General features: G+C 40.1%; 1 protein-coding gene across 3 annotated transcripts; it reads right to left on the bottom strand.

The window, feature by feature from the left end:
* Positions 1-18,269, bottom strand: gramd4a (GRAM domain containing 4a). Of its 3 annotated transcripts, XM_088988604.1 has the most exons (20): positions 17,936-18,269; positions 15,179-15,380; positions 13,396-13,516; positions 9,366-9,486; positions 8,778-8,836; positions 7,750-7,891; positions 7,590-7,615; positions 7,383-7,474; positions 7,151-7,242; positions 7,018-7,066; positions 6,288-6,359; positions 6,151-6,194; positions 5,971-6,080; positions 5,694-5,848; positions 4,756-4,773; positions 3,830-3,974; positions 3,654-3,747; positions 3,472-3,562; positions 2,450-2,518; positions 1-1,866 (listed from the first exon to the last, which is right to left on the bottom strand). In XM_088988604.1, exons 1-20 carry the CDS (start codon positions 17,962-17,964, stop codon positions 1,747-1,749), a joined length of 1,851 nt encoding a protein of 616 aa, XP_088844730.1. In that variant the 5' UTR covers positions 17,965-18,269; the 3' UTR covers positions 1-1,746. The 3 variants fall into 3 exon arrangements, with proteins under 3 accessions (XP_088844730.1, XP_088844731.1, XP_088844732.1); XM_088988605.1 differs by lacking the exon at positions 4,756-4,773; XM_088988606.1 differs by lacking the exon at positions 17,936-18,269 and having other exon boundaries at positions 15,175-15,314.
* Between the last annotated feature and the right edge of the window lie 2,269 nt (positions 18,270-20,538).

Raw genomic sequence — 20,538 nt, 5'->3', positions numbered from 1 at the left:
TCGAGTAAACAAACAAGGTTTTCATTCATGTACAACAGTGACGTCCAGCGTCGATATGTGGTACTGTAGAGTAGAAATGCAGGGGGTGGGGAATTACCCGTTTAGACTACTGTACCGTACATTGGACGACGGTACTTACTTGAAAATGTACATAACGTCGATACAATAAACCTTCCGATATTTCTTTCAAAATCCAGTGTTTTAATTGACTTCGGTGTACATTTGTATCCAAATTTAACACATCGCGATAGCGAGTTCAAAACAAGGAAACGAAGGGACAGTAATGTCAAGTAACATCTCTTATTTCACATTTCAGTGCACCGACTGTATCAGAAAGAAAAATTCAGTTCAATAAAACAGAAGAGGGCATTTCCTATCGTTGTTTTTACCTTTTGAGTCAAAATGGGGCCGTTTGTAAGCAAGCGTGACTTTAACAGTTTGGCAGCGCGACGATGCATAATTTGGTCGAAAGTTGCTTCGACAATCATGAGCCACGTGTGCGTTTTTGTTTGAATAAACACGGCCATATGTATATCATTAAAAATATATTAAAATGATAACGTAAAAATGATGTCGAATCGGTCGCAGAGAAGAAAGCAACAGGTGCATTGTGAATATTAATTAAGCCATGGTTTCTTAATAGAAATAAAAACACGTGACCCAACGTGAATAAAATACAGCAGTTGTCAAGACTCCTAAAGACGGAAAAGGAATTCAAACTGCTAAGAAAATAAAATACTTTACATGCTCGTGTAAACATGAGTTTAGGCATAAAGTGGCAAATAAAACATTTGGCAGGAAAATAAAAACAAGACGATACATTCTGTGCTTCTTGTTGGAGAAAAAAAAAAGGCTTCTGGTCGAAATATTTTAAGACAACACCCAAACATATTGTGCTAACAACATAAAAAGTACAACTCTTAAAAAAAGTCGCTGTACAAGCCGGTCAATTGCATGTTTGGCAATGTCATACCGGGTAAAAAAATTAAAATAATTTGTGCAACTTTGACATGTTGTCAATGTGCTTTGCTGTAATTTTAGCATTAACGTTGTCAGCCTTGATTGTGTCGGAATTTGGAGGGGACTAATCCCCCCCCCCCATACAAAAAAAATAAAAATAAAAAATGACAGTGAATTTGACAGTACCTTTCGACACCTTCAATGACCTAAGTCCAGCTTTACTCATACACAAAAGCACTGTTTTTTTAAATCACCTCGCCGGAAGTGATTAATAATCAATATATGTCTGCAAAGGGTCCAGTTGAATGACCATCATAATAAAGTGCCAGCAGAGAAGAGCAGTCACGGAATTGAAGCCTATTTAGTACCACGTTGTGCTGAATTGCTAATTGTTCTCGCTTGATTTAAGTCAGTCATCAGTCCAAACGGGTACGAAAAGGCATATATGGGAAAAAAAATGACAGTATTTCACATCGACGCAATAACACCAAAGCGGAGCAACCGACCAACTGTAAACTAACAGAAAAGGCTTTTTATGTGACACTTAAAACTTTTTTTTAAAGCTCCAGCGATGATCGGGAGGAATCACATATCTCGAAGTGGATTTAAAAAAAACTAAAATAATGACTATTTTGTCACCAAACACGCATCACAAGATGAAGAGCAGTTTGTCAACCGGGGAGGACCAGCCCCCCCCCCCCCCTCCATTAAATTCTGTTCTTTAAAAATATAAAATAAAATGTGCATGAAGAAGAAGTTGGACGGTAGCTTGGACGGAAGGGGCGTCTAAATTTCAGCAGAGGCGGCGGCTGCCGGCGGCTTGCTGGTGGTCACCACTTGGGTGTACTGCGTGAAGATGGCCTCGAAGGCCTCGTCTCTGTGGATCATGGCACCGAACACCAGCGGCTGGAGAAGAAAATGGAGAATTAGCGGAGTAGGCGTGTTGAAGCCTACTCAAGCGACTCGTTTTTTTCCTTTTTGCCGCCATCTGTCAGTAAAAACAAACCTTTTTAGGGAATTACCTGCACCCTTAGTTCATTTTAATGCAAGTTGACCTGCTTGGGTGGACAAAAAAATGCAACATTCTTTGAATCCCGAGCTGCCGTTGCTTACATGCAGAAAAAATATCCTGTAACTAAAAAGTGTCCTTGAGAGTTTTGAAAGGCGCTTAGAAATTAAATGCATTATTATTATTATTATGATTTTACAGGATTCTGATGTAATTTTAAGGCCAATCGATTACTGTGTTCCATTGCAATTTAAACATGCAGCCGAGCAAAAGAAAGAGATTCTTCTATCATCTGAAAAAAAAAAAAATATTGAACACTTTATATTGTCCGTTGTCTTCCCTATGGTGGGTTGGTAACTATTTTGGTCACTTTAAGAAGCATTTAAGGAAACTACGTTGTCATTTGTATTACAAGATATTCTCTCATTGTGATCATTAAAAAAAACATGATTTTTGCATAAGACACATTTGACTTGGTACCTTCTGCGTGGAAGGAGTTGCGATTGAAATGCCCATTCCACTTCCCGGTAGGACAGAGAGCACTTTGTACTGGAAATAAAACACAAAAAAAAACAAATTTGACTTAACCATTATGAATTCATTCACTGCCAGATATGTGCAAAAAGGTGTCCGCTCCAGTGCCAGGGTTTTTGTCATTGTCACTGAAATTGCAGGACACACAGAATATTGAGTTTTAGGACTACATAAAAATTCAATTCAGCGTAAACTTTAGATGCTTTTCTTTCATCAGGAAAAAAAAAAGGTAATCCCTAAATTATATGGGTCTGGAGTTATCTGAGTTTGAAATGAGGGTGGCTGTCCAAAATACAATGCAATACATTTATATTGGTTTATATAGCGCGATAAAAACAGCTGAAGCTGTGATAAAGCGCTAACATTAGCCAGCTGGATAGCTATAGAATAAATAGCTAGCCAGCCAGATAGCTTATAGATAGCAAAAAGATAGCCAGCTAAGTAGCTAGCTAGTTGGATTGGATTGGATTTACCTTTATTAGTCTCGCAGAGGAGAAATGTACATTTCACAGCAGCAATGTTATGAAATTTCTCTCCAGTTGTACATATCTTTATAGAGCATATTTTCTATCGACTATATTAGCTAGCTGGCTTTCTATCTATTTGAGTTACTTCTGGGTTGAGTGAACGCTAGCGCGTGTGGCTGCCGCTGCTCACCCACAGAAAAACTTATCCTGTGACTGAAAAGTGACCTTGAGATTTGAAAGGCGCTTATAAATGGAATGTATTATTATTGTTGTTGTTGTTGTTCTTCTTCATCTTAAAAAGGGAAAGGCTGCCCCCTTGTGCACGGGAAAAAAAATCACCAGTGGTATGGCCAGCGTTTTATCGGCACCCTAGCATGAAAAACCAAAACCCGAACAAATTCGGGAATGGTGCTCTACGTCATATTTCCAATTTCCGACTAAATTAGCGAATGGCAGTGAATGAGTTAAATAGCGCCATTTTTTTTTTCAAGCACTCGTCACCTTTTGTATGTCAGTAATATCCACCAGCTTGATGACTTTATTCTTCTTGGAGGAGCCCGATCTGGAACTGGAGCTTTCAAAGCACAAGTAACTAGAGGAACACAATTTATCTTCTTTAATGTCTTTTCTGTGGGACTATGATGGAGGTAAGGGGGAAAAAAATATGGAGGTCTTCCACTTACTTCTCAGTGACGTAAAGCATCCCGTTCCTGATGTAGTCAGTGGGCATTTTTCGATCACGGTTTATCAGGCAACACCTCCAGCCGTTTTCACACACTGGCGACATGTTAATAAAGCTTCCTTAATTTTCTGATTTGCAAATGAAGGCCTTGTACAGGCCGCAGTGTGATGCTCTCACCTGCCAGAGGGCGCTCTGACTCCTGCAGGTTGAAAATCTCATGGAAGGCCCCCTTTTTGGTGCTGTGGGAGCGACCCGCTTCCTCCTCGCGATTTACGCCGCACGGTACCGTGGCCAAGCTTCCTCGGGAAGCCACGGGCTGCACCTGGAGATAAAAATGTGAACCAAAGACAGACAGATACGACACAGAAAAAAGAAAAGCTGTATGAGGGATTGGTAACAGGGAAAGGGAGGAACGATTGACATGGGTGCTGGTCGTTAAAATGGGAGAAGGAATCTATTGCCTAATAGCGGTCATTAATAAAAAAATATCTCTCTTAAAACCATTTGGTTCTGTGCTGCTGATTTGGTTAGCAACGGAGCTCAAAAGCACTCATCAGGAAAAAAAATATAATAAATAATAAATAAATGATAAATAAAAATATATATGTGAAACTAAATACAAATACAGTAAAGTCTCGTTATATCGATATTCTGCGGCATGTAAATTTTCTCCTTGCGTTCATAGAAATAGTATCGTAATAAGCAGTACTATCGATATAACCGATATCGATATAACGAGACTTTACTGTACTAATAATACTCATAATACTAATAATACTAAGAATACTAATCACACTAATACTAATACTAATAAAATAAAATAAAATAAAATAAAATAAAATATATACCTACATATAAAAACGACTTTTTCAATTAATTTTTTGGCGGATTGAGAGTGGAGTCTTCTATTCACTTACAACACTTAGTGGCCTTTTATTTACAATGCACTAATTTCCATCTATTACAACAACAACAACCAAAAAAAAAAACTCCCAAAAAGCGTAGCTAAGAAATCCTCAACTAAAACGAACCTATAAGGAGAAACTAGTTTTCAACAAGGTCATCCTATCGACCATAAAAGGGAGACACACCAAATGCCCTACCTTCTCTACGGCAGAGAGCTGAGAGAGACAAAGGACAGAGGACATCCTGTGACTGAGTCCACAATACAGACACATAGACACACCTGTGATATCCAAAAAATACATTGCAGGTCTCACCATCCAATGTGCTACCTTCATACATTTGGTTGTTGTTGCTAGGGGTGCTGATAAAGCACTGGTCAGACCTCTGGCTGTGTTTCCCCATTTACCTTTTGTCCATGTTAGCGCTTTGTTAGAGATTCAGCTGTTGTTAAAGCGCGATATAAATCAATATGTATTGTATTGTATTTTGTACAGCCGCCCCCATTTCATGCTCAGATAACTCCAGACCCATATAATTTAGGAATGAACTCTTTTTTCTGATGACTTAAGAGAGTCTGAGGTTTCTTATGCTGCATTGAATGTTTATGTCGTCCTAAAACTCAATATTCTGTGGGTCGTGCAATTTGAGTGAAAAATGACAAAAACCCTGGCATTGCAGTGGACACATTTTTACACATAGTCTGACAGTGAATGAGAAATCGTAAAATTTAATCAAATATATGTCCATAGGTATGTGCAGTGTTCTAAAATGTGTAGATTTGTTCTGCAATTTTGTTTCGGTGTTCATGTGTCGCTGTTTTGTTTACTTATCAAGTGCTCATTAAGTACAATACAATACAATACATATTGATTTATTATATACAAGTACAACAGAGTAGTTTTTTTTCTCCACCTTCCTTGGCGTTTTCAGCATGTGAACCATGACTCAATGAATTATGTAACCCAGCGCAGACGGGATTGTGACGCAATCACAAAGCCTTGAACAGGTACACACCTGATTACAAACGGTCAGCTTTTTTTGCATCAGCCAGGCAGAAATGAACAGCGGAAATAATCCCGCTTGAGGTATTATCTTAAAGGGAGCGTGTGGGGTAGGAGGGTCGACCATCGCTTACCCGGCGAGACACGGTGGCGTTGGTCCTCTCCTTGAGCTGAGGGTCGGTGGGGAGGCTGTTCCATACGATATACGGCGTGTCGTACTTGTCGCGTAGCTTGGGGCAGCTTTTGAACAGGAAGTCGATGATGAAAAACTTAACGCCGGCGTACAGTCCTGAAAGGGAGACGAATGGACTAATCTCGGAAGGAACGCCAAGTGGCCGGATTTCTGGATGAAGGGACCTCCGATGCGGAATTTTTAGCAATGGACCAAAGCTTGTTTGCTTGTCGCCTTACCGATCATGAAGCCCATGAGTTTGTACGGCAGCACGCAGGAGGTGATGAAAGCCACCCACAAGCAGATGTACAGTTTACGGGTGCTCTCCGGTTGCACCCACATGAAGAGGCTGCGGGAAGAAAAAAAATACATTAAAAAAGGTCGACTTTGATTGCGGCGAGGGTTTCGGTTCAACGTACTTTTTTATCTTCTCTAAAACGTCCGCCATTTTACCAAAAAGGTTCTGTGAAAAGACAAAGTTGGGGGTCAACAATTGCCACTGCAGTCGAATAACGAAAAAAAATATACAAATAAAAATAAATAAATAAAGTGGCACCTGTGCTTTTTGTGCAACGTCAAGGACAAGCTGAAACTTCTCCGACACAGTCAGGTCTTCCTTTGGCGGCTCCTGCAAACATATGCAAAATTCACCACCTAAACTCGAGAGCGTACGGAAATTTGACCAAACGACCCCCCAAAAAAAAGCCTTAACGTTCATAAATAACATTGTAGTTCCAAATCCTGCCATTATACAATCCCACTAAAGTGCTGAAAACAAACAGGATCATAAAGCATCAACATCCGTGCACATGAACTTAACACAACTAGCTATCCAGATAGCTATCTACTAGTCATCTAGCTTTCTATCTATTTGAGTTACTTCCGGGTTGAGTAAACGCTGGTGCATGTGGCTGCCGCTGCTCACCCACAGAAAAGCTTAACCTGTGACTGTAAAGTGACCTAGAGAGTTTTGAAAGGTGCTTATAAATGAAATGTATTATTATTATTATTATTATTATTAGTAGTAGTAGTAGTAGTAGTAGTAGTAGTAGTATTATTACATACGTTACAACGCAAACAAACCGCAACATAAGGTCCACATCCAAAATATCAGCGAGCACACTGGCCCATGACCACAAATAAATAAATACACAAAATGAATACACAAATAAACAAACATAAATCAATAAAATCAATACAATAAATAAAATAAATAAATATACAAATAAACAGACAAATAAATAAAAACATACATATATAAATAAAATGGGCAAAGTAGCGCTTACCATGGGTTCAGAGACCTCAGGCACAATACTCCACTGGATCCTCCAACCCCTGCAAAAAAAACAAACAAAAAAAACCACTCATACGTCAGTTTCACGTTTGTCATTTTAGGACTATACGGATTTTGCACCTTACCTAGCTATGAGGTAATTTAAGGACAAGCGTAAGATGGCCAGGAAGAGGAACATGGGAAAGGCCCAGCCATGCCAAGCAGCATTCATGTAGATCTGAAAAAAAAAAATCGATCATTGATCAGCGGATGTTTATGATTGGATTAGACATCGGCGGTCCAGGCGTAATGATTTAGCGTAATGTAATAGTTGTCATGGCGAGCACTATTGGGGGATGGGGTGAGAAGGATACTCACAATGAAGGCAATAGCTGAGGTGTAGACAGAGTGCCAACTGGATAAAGCGGAGAGGTTCCTTAAGAAGTTGGTGACAGGCCGAGCTCCTCGTTCTGAAACGGTTAGAAAACATCAAATCAGGTAATGAGTAACTAAAATGTAGATTAGATCATAGTTGGGAGTTAGGCGGGTGCAATAAGGTCATTTTATAAAATTGAGAATACTTACTGAGTCGCCTCATGTTTTCCGTCAACCTGGATGGGAAAGAACATGACACACTCAGAACACACAAACAATTTTACCCGCAGAATGACCATAAATCTTCTTGAACAATTAAAAAAAAAGGCAAATCAATACTGGACGTGCGTCACTCTGAGCTCCTGCCCACCTTTTAGCACTTAGCGGTTCCTCGGCCTCCACCGTGCTCTCCTCGGGTTGGAAGCGGAAGTCTTCCACGTAGACGCCGAAGCGCTCGTGCAACCATTTTTGCAGCCGTGAGCTCCACACCTCCTTCTGCTGTGGCTTGTCCGCTTTGGGAAAAAAACACGACAGGGTCATATAAAGGACACAAAATAGAGATACGGCTAGGTCAAATGGGAGCATGCTAGCAATAGCTAGCTAGGTAGCTGGATAAAATAGCTAGATTAATATAGCTATCTAATCTAGCTAGATAAATAGAAAGCTAGATAGGTAGCTAGATAGCTATGTCTAGATTAATAGAAAGCTAGATCGCTAGATTGCTATATAGCTAGATGGCTAGCTAGCTAGATGGAGGTGCTTGTAAATTAAATGTATTATTATTAATTATTATAATTATATAAATAGCTATCTCACTAGCAAGCTGGCTAGCTAGAGATGGAGAGCTAGATATGTGGATAGCAGGATATATGGTTAGCTAGATAGGTAGCTAGCTAGATCCCGTGACTGTAAAGTGTCCTTGAGAGTTTTGAAAGGCGCTTAGAAATTAAATGTATTATTATTATAGATAGATGGATATCTCTATAGATGGATAGCTAGATAGCTAGATATATAGCTAATGTAATAACTACATGTATAGCTAGATGGATAGCTAGATAGATGGCTAGCTAGATAGGTAGCTAGCTAGATGGATAGTTATATAGATGGACAGCTAGGTAGATAGCTAGATATATAGCTAGCAAGATAGCTTGATAGATATCTAGCTAGCTAGATAGACAGCTAGATAGCTAGCTAGCTAGATATTTTTTTTCCCGAAACACCAGCTGACTATTGTGCACTTATGTAGCCCCTCCCCTCAATGATGTGAAGTACACACGTCCAAGAATAACCCGCACTGCCCAAACACCCCATTTCCTTTCCCACTTTCTATCTCACAAATACACACCTTGTCATTTCCTGTTTGTCCCTCAAAGCCCCCTCTGGGGGGGAGGGTCTTACCTGTTCCATTATTAGAAGGCGACTGTTTTCTGGTAAGTTGCGGCGGAGAATCCTCTAGCCTGAGGTGGAGAGTGCAAAAAGAGCGTCACGTTCACTTCCAAATGGCGAGATTAAAAAGAACTAGAAAGAATGTATGTATTTATTTTTTGGCTCATTAATTAAATAGAGTCAGAGGTTTGGCGGTATAACATTTTAAAAGCCATCAATGTACCGGCGGTCGCTAATGAAGCAACGCGATCACAAGAGTGCCTTTTAAGTGAGCGCTAAACATTAGCCGCAACGCAGGAGGGCTTTCATTTTGGCTGGGGATCGTGAGTTTTATCGACCGCTTGAGAGGTTGACATTAATATTGAACGCGTACCATTTGCGCGCTAGGCTATAAGAAAATGTGACGTAAAAAAAAAAAAAACACTTGAAAATGATACAATGTGCTCAGTGGGACATAGATCTGACAGTCACTTGCATAGCAGTGGAAGGAAATATCATGAAACCTAATGGGAGCACGTATAGTGAGAACAACATAGGCCCTAAAATTGAGCCCTGTGGAACACCACAGGGAGAAGGTGTCACATTTTGGTACTTTTTTACCTGGACTTGAGCACGTCGCCCATTTTGTGCTCCAGGTCGAGCCGCTTGCTACGCTCCTTCTCCAGTTCTTGCCGCAGGGAGTCCACATTGGTCTCCTCGCGAAGCTTCCTCAGCTCTTCCTCTGGAAGACACAGACGTTATTGGGATTTTGGTATACATACGGCCATTTTGCGGAAGAGAAACTAGAGCAAGGGTTAGCAAGTTCATTCATAAAATTTACCACAATGCCTCGCTACGACTCGTGCGCGAATGACCCCGTTTTGTTTTTCACCTTCAGCTCTGACCCAATAATCCGCCATGCCAGACCCCCGACATCGAGCGGTCTCAGGTGTCGGGACTTCCTCCTGGTCTTTTGTTTGGCGGACTAAAGGGATGCATAAATATTTAAGGATGGAAGGCAATAAAGAGAGAACAAAAGAGGAAAAAAATACCCTCAAAGGGGGGCGGTGAGCAAGATCGTTTTTAACTCATTCACTGCTAGACCATTCCAGTGCCAGGGTTTTTGTCATTTTCACTCAAATTGCAGGAGCCACAGAATATTGAGTTTTAGGACTATTCAATGCAGCGAGACTTTCTTCCTTCATCAGAAAAACGGAGTTAATTCCTAAGTCATATGGGCCTGGAGTTATCAGAGCTTGAAATGGGGGAGGATGGACAAAATACAATACATATTGACTTCTATAGCACAACAAAGCGCTAACATGGACAAAAGGCAAATACTGCACGCTCGTGGAAGGGAAAAAACATCGGCAGAGGTCTGACCTGTGCTTTATCGGCACCCCCGGCAAGAAAAAACAACATCCGAACAAATTCATGAATGGCGCTCCACTTCATGCTTTTCAATTCCCGACTGAATTCAGAAATGGCGGCAAATGATTTAATAACGGCGCAAAAAAAAATTAAAAAAAACGTCTTCTCTCTTTCTTCGAACATTAAGAAAACAATAGCGTTCAAGTTAGCAACTTCCTTTGTTAGCGCCAAAGGATTCTACAGCCTAATCAGCTTAGCCGTGGCGAACTTATCCGTGCCAGGAGCGCTGCAGTCGTCGGGAAAACCTATTAGGATATTAGCTAACCCAAGCGAGGGGAACTTTAGGGCTGGATCAGTCGCATTCAAGCCACCCATGGGGGCCGGGGAGACGAGCAAGGTCTCAATCCGGATCTTGTGTCAGAACTTTTGAACCGTGAAGCTAACTGGAAATGACACGATATGTCCATAAAGAATCAAAACCCGCTCAGAATCAAACGCTTCCAAAATCCGATCGCGGACGTAAAACTTACTGAGTCCGCTGTTACTTTTGTGGCTCTTGAGTTTATCGACCGCTCCGGTGTAGAGCAAATCGAAGCTGTCAAAGCTAAAGTCGTCCACCTTACACGCCCTCATCCGACTCTGGATGCGACCGCCGCAGCAGGAACGACTGGATGGGGAACCCGTTTTGGGTCGATCTTGAAACAGAGCCACGACTGCCACGTCCCTCCCCGAGCCACATCGAAGACTATTCCACTTGATATCATCGAGAGCGGTCAGGAACCGGGACTGGACTGAGTGAGCCAGGGGGAATGGCGGTAGTAGGGGAAGCACTGCAGCTAGCAAGAGGTGGGGCCTACGCCATAAGAAGGCAAGGCAATCTGTAATCACGCATATCGAGATTGAGGAGGTTGGCGTTTTGCACGTTAGAGGACTTTTGTGGATTGTGTTTACACAACCCGGCAAAATTCGCCAAGGCCCAAAAGGGGGAAACGTACTGTGTGAATTTTGCAGTCAGGCGCAGGAACAATGATGCTTTTTGTTTGATGAAAGTGGGGGGGGGGGTCAGTAAGGTTCATGGAGGGAAAGAAGTCTGTCGTGGCTATCTCGGACCGTTGCACTTACGGTAGATAAATAAAGAAGGAAGTGTCACCCGGCTTGGTTTAGTCTTGTGACTGTCAGTGACATCTTGTGCTCTGACCGACGTGTCTCACAAGTGACCTAAATTCCGCTTTGTTTCGTCCCCACAACTTGCTGACTTCACAAGGGAAAATCTGCAAGCTTTAATTCACTGCCAGAAAATGTGCAAAAATGTGACCACTCCAGTGCCAGGGTTTTTGTCATTCTCACTCAAATTGCAGGACTCACAGCATATTGAGTTTTAGGACTACATCAACATTCAATGTAGCATTAAAAACCCTAGACTCACTTCTTTCATTAGAAAAAGAGAGTTAATTCCTAAATTATATGGGTCTGGAGTTATCTGAGATTGAAATGGGGGCCACTCTACAAAATACAATACAAAACACATATTGATTTATATACAGTAAAGTCTCATTATATCGATATCGGTTATATCGATAGTACTGCTTAATACGATAGTATTTCTATGAACGCAAGGAGAAAATTTACATGCCGCAGGATCGGATATATCGATAGTCCGGTTATATCGATATTTTTCTGACTCCCGAGAATATCGATATAACGAGACTTTACTGTAATAATAATAATACATTTCATTTATAAGCGCCTTTCAAAACTCTCAAGGTCACTTTACAGTCACAGGATAAGTATTTCTTTGGGTGAGCAACTGCAGCCACACGCGCCAGCATTCACTCAACTCAAATAATTAAAATAGATAGAAAGCAAGCTAGCTAAGAGATAGCTGATGATAATAATAATAATACATTTCATTTACAAGCGCTCTTATAAACGCTTTAACAGCTGTTGAAGCTGTAACAAAGCGCTAACATGGACAAAAGGCAAATGCTGCCCCCTCGTGGAAGGGAAAAACACTGCCAGAGGTCTGACCAGCGCTTTATCAAACCAAAACCCGAATAAATTCGGGAATGGCAGTGAATGAGTTAAAAAAGGCGCACTGAAGATGTATTTTTTTTGTGTATAAAATGTCACTTTTTTAATGCCATTCCTTTTTGGATCTAAATTGACCTTCAGCTGTGCTATGATGTTTCACCGCGGACGTTATTGTGTGTGTGTGTCTGTTTTTTTACATCCCATCATGAAATGGAACAGCAGCATTGATCGCCCTGGCCAGTATAGAACGCGTGGGTCGGCACGCTCCGTCGAGATGACCTTCCGCACGCGACACCGCCATCACCCGAACGAGATCACGTTCAATCATCTCGTGGAAACGACTAACGCGTATATTGCGCGCGGAAAAAGGCGCTTAGAATAGATTGCGACTGAAGGACGCTTCCTGAATGGACGACTTTACTTCTAGTGATTCATTTGAGGATTCGGGGTCGCGCTATCGACGTGGCTAATGCATCGCGCTGTGCGCCCTTCAGAAACAGTTTCTGGAAACAAATCGATTATGTTTTTTTTCCCCTCCCATATGGTGCTCTACTTGCTAGCACGCGATGCTAATCCCATGTTGCCATACACTCAAAGCGTCTTTGAAATTCAGATTCTGGACTTGTTACCTCGAGGGCTAATGTGATTAGCCAATGTCATTACAAGCGGATGGGCAATGGGGGGTAAAAACTAAAATAACCTCGAACGGGAAGACCACCTTGGATAAAAATAGAGCAGTCAGACAGAAGGAGGAAAGAGGTGGCGACGGGTATGGTACCAAAAATCTAACCCGACGGGGGACGTTTGTCGGTTAAGAAGGAAACAGGAAGTGGACGCTAACCCGTGGGCAACTGATGCTACATTACGGTCGAATAAGGATTTAGTTTTTACGAGTGCACTTGAGGAGGAAAAAAATAAAAAATATATATATTTTTTTGTCTACATAGTTCCATATTGGCCAAATAAGCCCCTCCCCCTTCTCGGGCAATGTCTTCCAATGCCAAAGGAAGGGCATAGGTCACCGTGTCCACAAATCATTTAGAATGGAAACGCGGGCATCCGTCCGGCGCAGCCCATAATACAATACGCTTCTAAAAGCAGAGGTGTGTTTGTTTTTACAGGCAATGCGGGGTCCCGACATAATTCTGGGAAGGAGACGTGTGAAAGAACACGAGAGCGGGGCAACGCCTGCACTTCTGAATCCTAAACATGGTGCCGCAATATGGCGGCAGAGGTAAAGTGGACTCACGTAGAAAGTGTTTCTCCAGTAAGGCAATTTCCAAGTGTCCCTTGACTTCGTTCAGCCGTTCCGACTCCGATCTCTGAAACTCCTGGATCGCCGCGGCCATGATGGGAGACCCTGAACCAGCCTGTGCATGCACACACACAAACACCTTAAAATTAGACATGAAGGAAAAAAAAACCATATTTCTGGTGCAAAGTGTAAGACTACCATAACAAAGCTTCTCCCTAGCCGATAATCACTACGCATGACTCACACTAGCGTTTCCCTCTTCCTCAGTTTAGATGCGCTGCTATCGCTTTTAAGGGCCCGATGGGGGTCGTAAAGATCAGCCACGTGTGTGTGCGTGTGTGTGTGTGTGTGTGTGTGTGTGTGTGTGTGTGTGTGTGTGTGTGTGTGTGTAAGTGCAAATTAGCACTCCCAAATTTAAATAAATAAATACCTAAATAAATAGATAAATGAATAGATAAATAAACACATAAATCATCAATAACTAAATAAACAAAAATACTTATTAAATGTCTACATAAATGGATAAATGAATAAAATAAAGATACATATATAAACACATAAATACATACATGTAAATAAATACACACAACAATAAATAAAAAAATAATACATTAATAAATGAACAAATAAATACATAAATAAATAAATCAATGAATAAATAAACTCATGAAATATAGATAAATGAATAACCACAAATAAATACATAAAAAAATGATAAATAAATGAACAAACAAATAAAAAACACATAAATAGACATAAATAAATGAGTAAACAAATAGATCAATAAATATAGATACATAAATAAACACACAAATAAATACATGTAAAACAAATAAATACATAAAGAAATAAAAAATAACTGCAAAAATAAATGAACACAAAAATAATTCACCAACACAAATAAATTCATAAATAAAAATAGATAAATAAATGAATAATATATAATATTATAATTATATTATTAATAATAAATATATAAATAAATACATAAAAATAAATACATCAGCAAACAAATAAACACATAAGTACATGGATAAATAAAGACAAATAAACACGTAAATAACGACAAATAAATAACCCAGTGAATTTGCAATGGCTAAACGCACTGGTTCACATAAGACAATTGACGCGACATGAGTGCAGCCTGCGTGGGTTTCGACTGAGCCATTTGCGTACCACGGGGGGGAGACTTTCACAGCCGCAATGTCAACTGTGTTCTGGGAGTGTGCACGTGTGTGTGGCACAGTGCCTATTTTAGCTTTCCTGGCTGTGAGTCATCTGCGTGGTGACGTGAATGACGCTCTCCCAGGTGGGCTGACACAGTAGCGCGGGCGAACACCGCCGCCACTCACTCACTCACGGCAAAGCAAAGCTCAAGTGTGTGCAATTAAAGGTGAATCAACACTTGAGTGGGTTATTGTCGGGATTCGGTGAGTGATATGGGTGGGAATCAATGGGGAGACAATGTTTGAATGCTTGTGATAAGCGCAAGATGGATGCTAATTTTAGCCAGCCTATGGTGGTTTATATGATATGTTAGCATGAACAGTTTCTCAAAATTCATTTGATATCGATTGATATTTATGATATTGTATTTTTTAATCACTAAGGGTACCCCCACCTGCTCGGTCGGGTATGAAGATCAGAACCATATTGCGTTCAAGCAGAATAATTCACGAGTGCCTCAAAATAACACCTTTGACAAAAGCATCCAGGGTGCGTTCAAAGCTGTTAACAGCTCAAACAGTTTTAGGTGTCGTGTGTGAGAAGCACCTACGGGATCTCGCGGAGGCTCGTCGTTGGCGGCGCGCTTGGGCGGCACGTCGTCGCTACATTCGTTATCGGAGGCGGGCGGCGAATCGCCCAACTCGGGAAAGTCGTCCCGCGTCCTCGGGCCCCGGAAGCGGATCTTGTCCAGGCGCTTGAGCATGGTCAACACCGCGCACCTGGGCTTTAGCTTAACATGGCGGATGGCAACCCTGTTAGGCGGGGGAGGGAGGGAACAGTCAGCCGTCAGTCTATACAGGATGCGCGTGCGCTTGTAACCCGTGACAACCATATCCTTTTAACCCCGTTTGACACGTAGGTGACCGCAATGCATTTCTATGGCGGGAGTGATCATAAACAAATGTAATAATCATAATAATATTTTATTTTAAGCGCCTTTCAAAGCTCTCAAAGACACTTTGCAGTCACAGACAAGCATAGGTACTATAATAAATAAAATTGAATATGATAAATAAAATACAATTATAAATAGAAACATTAGATAGAGCTACACAGAAAATGCAATTGTAGCTGGGAGGACACAACTTTTTTGAGGATTTTGGAAACAAAAGGAAGGTGAGAAATGCGGCAAAGGTTCTTGAAGTCATTGGGATCAAATCCAGGCGATGGAGTATTCCTGTTGTATAAATACACATCACGCACCAGGTTTTAAATTTTACATCACGAGCCGCTTGAGGACAAAAATAGTCCCTCTGCATTTTTCATTCATTTTTTTTTCTGCCGTCTGCTGCTGCAACCGCTTTTGATTTGAATCGACGCCGATCAAACATTTATGTCCTTACATAACTGCTTTGAATAGAATAGAAATATAAATATTGCTGTTATAATATGCGTCGTGAACTGAGATGAACCCAAAAGTAAACCTAATCGAGTATTTTATTTCCCGACGAGACCCGCTTCTTTTTCAATTATATTTCTAGACCCCCACCCACGCTAGCTCCTGAAACGGCAGCTTCAACTGGTGGGCAGGTTTGCCTCTAGGAGGGTTGAGAGGGGGGGGGGGGGGGACGTGAATAGAAATGGCACCAATGGCAGGTCATTAAACACTTCCTTTTTCCGCATTGTTTACGGTGAAATGAGCACGCGACACTTTGGCGCTCGCCTCAAAAGTCATTTCGGGTACTTTCCCGGACAGCCAAATGCTGTTATGTAAAATGACAGGTGAAACTGGAAACAAAATGGAAGCACTAGGGAGGGTCCGAGGGGGGTATTTAACTACTGGAATTAATTAAACAATAACTATTTTAAATGTTCCTATCTCCCATTTCGTACACGTATAATGTTCTGTCAATGACCTATAGTACATGGAGGCTAACTATCGGTCGGCCATGCGGGTCACAGACGGCGCGCCGGCCAATAACAGCTGCTTACAGATTACGTGCTATAAAAAGGCTCTCCGCAACTAAACCCGCCCTACATCAGCAGGTGGAAAATAGCATCCATCCTATAGAAATACCCCCGCCCCGCCCCACTGAATATTGTTATTTCCATTGAAAACAACATACTAGGTCATCCCTTCATTATCTGGGCTCTCCCGTGGGCGATTCCTCTGACAAAGACGGCGGATTAAGATAGCCTTTAAATAACTTGCAGATTAAGCAACTCAAGCGATGATGGTAGAGAAGTGTGTTTATATTTTTGATATTTATTGCTACCTAGCATACATTCCATGACAGATGTGAATGAAGAATGTTTCAGGACCAACATCAAAATGGCTGAGCAACAAACCTAAAAATGTGCCAAGGCAACACCCAGCGGGTGAGGTCCGATGCTCATTTTCATCACTCAGCACTCCAAATAATGGCGTTTAGTCAACATGTTCATCATGTAATTACTTCTGCTAACTCGTGCTGGGATGAGATCAGCACGGCGGTTACATAAACAAGAGTGGATCAATAGGTTGTGAACAGCAGGTCAATTTCTCAAGTGGAAAATAACCAGTGGGGAGTGTACAGATGTTTTGAAATCCAGATTGAAAAATGCAAGCTGACATAGACTGGAAGTATAGGTTATGATAGCTATAAATTAAGTGGAGTTGGGCCGGGGTGTTAACAGAAAATCTGCTTTTCTTCCGATGTCAAATGGGAGTCCTTTTTTTGTGGAATCTGGCACAGAGGCATAAAGGAATTTGAACTTTCTACATGCATTATAAGGTATTCGAAACAATTTGAAATATTTTTTGCAAGCTATAAGGTCAAGATGTGTATGTTATAAGTTTATTCTTTTTTTGGGTGGAGGGTAGGCTATATTTTTTTTCGGTTTTCCTAATTGTCAGTGTTTTTTTTCAGTTTTGCAAAGTTTTTCATTTCTGTTTTTTTTTTTTTTTTTTTTGCATTTACGAGATTTCTATTTTCAGTTGCTAAATTGTGTCCAAAACAAGTAATATTCTATATATTTTTTAAAGTTTCTCTACCATCGTAAAACCTGTCAAATGCATAAAACACAACATGTTGTTGACATGAAAAACAATCGTATCGATCGATGATTATTTTGGTACTGTTAAAACCATAACAGAAGGCCCTGATAGGATCACGAAGCGCCAAATTGCCGTTATCACAATAGACATTTATTTTTGGTTGACGATTCCAAATATTTGTTTTTTTTTATGACGAAAACGACGAATGAAAGATAGAAATATACCGTTTTCTGTTGTTGTCAGGTTCACAGTCACTCCAACACCACACAGTAGATGACACACAAAGCACTCAAAGTACCCCCTTTTTAAATAAAAGATATATTTTCTTACCCAGCGCGTAAATCGTAGCAAAGTTTCATGAACACTGAGATTGTCCTTCGTTTATCCGTCAGTACACCTGCAGCTCAGGACGTCCAAGTGGAACGCCAGTGTCGCGGTGAAAAAAGATAACGTTCCCTTCGTTTAGTCAGTGTGTCAGTCCATCACGGCAACGTCCTAAAGGACCGCTTCTCTTTTTTGGTGCTGGAAGGCGGACAAAGGAAGGAGATAAAAACAAAATATGAGTGTCGTGGCTGCAGCTCGGGAAAGAAAAGTGTCGCCGGTAGCTTCTGTCAACACCGTTAGCCTCACCCTGAGGCTTTGCAGTAGCTTCGTCTCTGGCTGCTTTCGCACTTGTGACAGGCAAGGAGGGCCACGGAAGTGACGTCAGAACAAACGGAAGCAGCGGGCGACGCAGAAGGAAGAAGACCCAAACGTGCACAATTTTCCCCAAAAAACAAATGTTAAATATATGGCAAGAATGAATACACACAAGTAATACAAACTAAATAAATAAACAAATAAATTCGGTTGAATTAACGTTTATGTGTTACTTAATTCTGGTCGATACAGGGGTTATTTTCCTAACGTCGTATTGTGACGTCACAAGGGACCCGGTTACAACACAAGCTCGCTGTGACGTTATTTTCTTCTAAAATCATTCAAGAGACGTTTTTCACGAAAAAAACAAGGTGATATTGGGGGGCTATTGATATAATTAAACTTTTTTTTTTAAATATCGCTGTCCATGAATATCAATGTTTTTTTATTTTCTTTTATTTTTATGGTTAATACGTATACTGTTGCTTGGTATTATTTATTTATTTGTTCATTTATTTCTAGTTGTTTATTTACTATTTCTTTATTATTATTTAATTGGATTTACTGACCTTTTTTTACAATGTATCGTGTCACGTTTTAAGACGAAAGAGCAATGGCGATTATTGGCCACTAGATGACAGCATTACACCGCAAGAGAATTTAAATTATTTTCTCGAACCGTCCACGATGTGACGCATATTTTTATGGTTAATATACTGTTGCATGTTATTTGTCATTTATGATTTCTAGTTATTTTACTATTCATATATATATTATGTATTTTAATTTTGTGCGACTATCAAAATTCGATTTCCTGACTTTTTCTTACATTGTCGCCATCCAGTCACATATGAAGGAGCAATGGCGATTCTTGGCCACTATATGGCCGCATTACACCGCTAGAGAATTGAAATTATTTTCTCGAAAGGTCTACTAAATAGATATTTTTTTATTATTATTGTATTGTATTTCATTTATAAGCGCGCGCCTTTTGCACTTTAATATATCAGTTGGTAAATACAAGTTACAAGGTACTTGTTTGATATGAGTAAGATAATGTGCTCGTGTCATTATGCAAATAAATATGTGACGCATATTTTAATTGTTAATATATTTATGTATTATTTGTAGTTATTTTACTAATCGTTTATATATTATGTATTTTAATTACGTGCGACTATCAAAAGATGTACTCGTGTCACATTATGCAAATAACTATCTAACGCATATTTTTATAGTTAATATACTGTTGCCTGGTATTTTTTTATTTATTTGTTCGTTTATCATTTATAGTTAATTATTTACTATTTATGTATTTTGTATTTTAACTAAGTGCGGCTATCAAATTTAATTGGATTTACTGACTCTTTTTAGTGTCCGTCCATTCAGTCACATGTGAAGGGGCAATAGCGATTCTTGACCATTAGATGGCAGCATTACACCGCAAGAGAATTTAAATTATTTTCTCGAACCGTCCACTAAATGTAAGAATTGCACTTCTAATATATGAGGTGGTAAATACAAGTTACTAAGTACTTATTTGGCATGAATAAGATAATGTACTCGTGTCACATTATGCAAATAACTTTCTAACGCATGTTTTTATAGTTAATATAGTTGCCTGGTAGTTTTTATTTATCTGTTCGTATACCATTTATAGTTATTTATTTACTATTTATGTATTTTAACTGAGTGCGGCTATCAAAATTAATTGGATTTACTGACTCTTTTTAGTGTCCGTCCATTCAGTCACACATGAAGGGGCAATAGCGATTCGTGGCCACTAGATGGTAGCAATACTCCGCAAGAGAATCTAATTATTTTCTCGAACGCCCAATAAATGTAAAAACTGCACTTCTAATATATCAGGTGGTAAATACAAATTACTAGGTACTTGTTTGGTATGAATAAGATAAAGTACCCGTGTCACATTATGCAAATAACTATGTGACGCAAAAAATTATGTTATAAATCGAGTCAAATATGGATTTTATATTAATTTATGAATAGTGAATAGCCCGTGGCTCATCTCAACCTGGATAACACCGTACTGCATTTTTTTAAATCTCCCACGTAACACCCAGAAAAACATACCTGTCATTAATGTGCTAAACAATATTTTGGGGCTTACCTCAGAATGCTGGCGTGAGTGGTCTGAACTGTGGAGAAAAAAATGCAAATAAAGTCAAGGGGAGACTGGAAGAGCACCATAACCTTGTAAGGAAACGTTATTATCGGCACTCACCCGTATTATTCTTTCATCTCTCGGTTGGTACTCTCACACGCACATTAAG

The sequence above is a fragment of the Hippocampus bargibanti genome, linkage group LG22, assembly GCF_051943395.1.
Source record: "Hippocampus bargibanti isolate YZ-2025 linkage group LG22, ASM5194339v1, whole genome shotgun sequence".
In the NCBI taxonomy this organism is placed as follows: domain Eukaryota; kingdom Metazoa; phylum Chordata; class Actinopteri; order Syngnathiformes; family Syngnathidae; genus Hippocampus; species Hippocampus bargibanti.
This window is presented reverse-complemented; position numbering and strand designations above follow the sequence as displayed.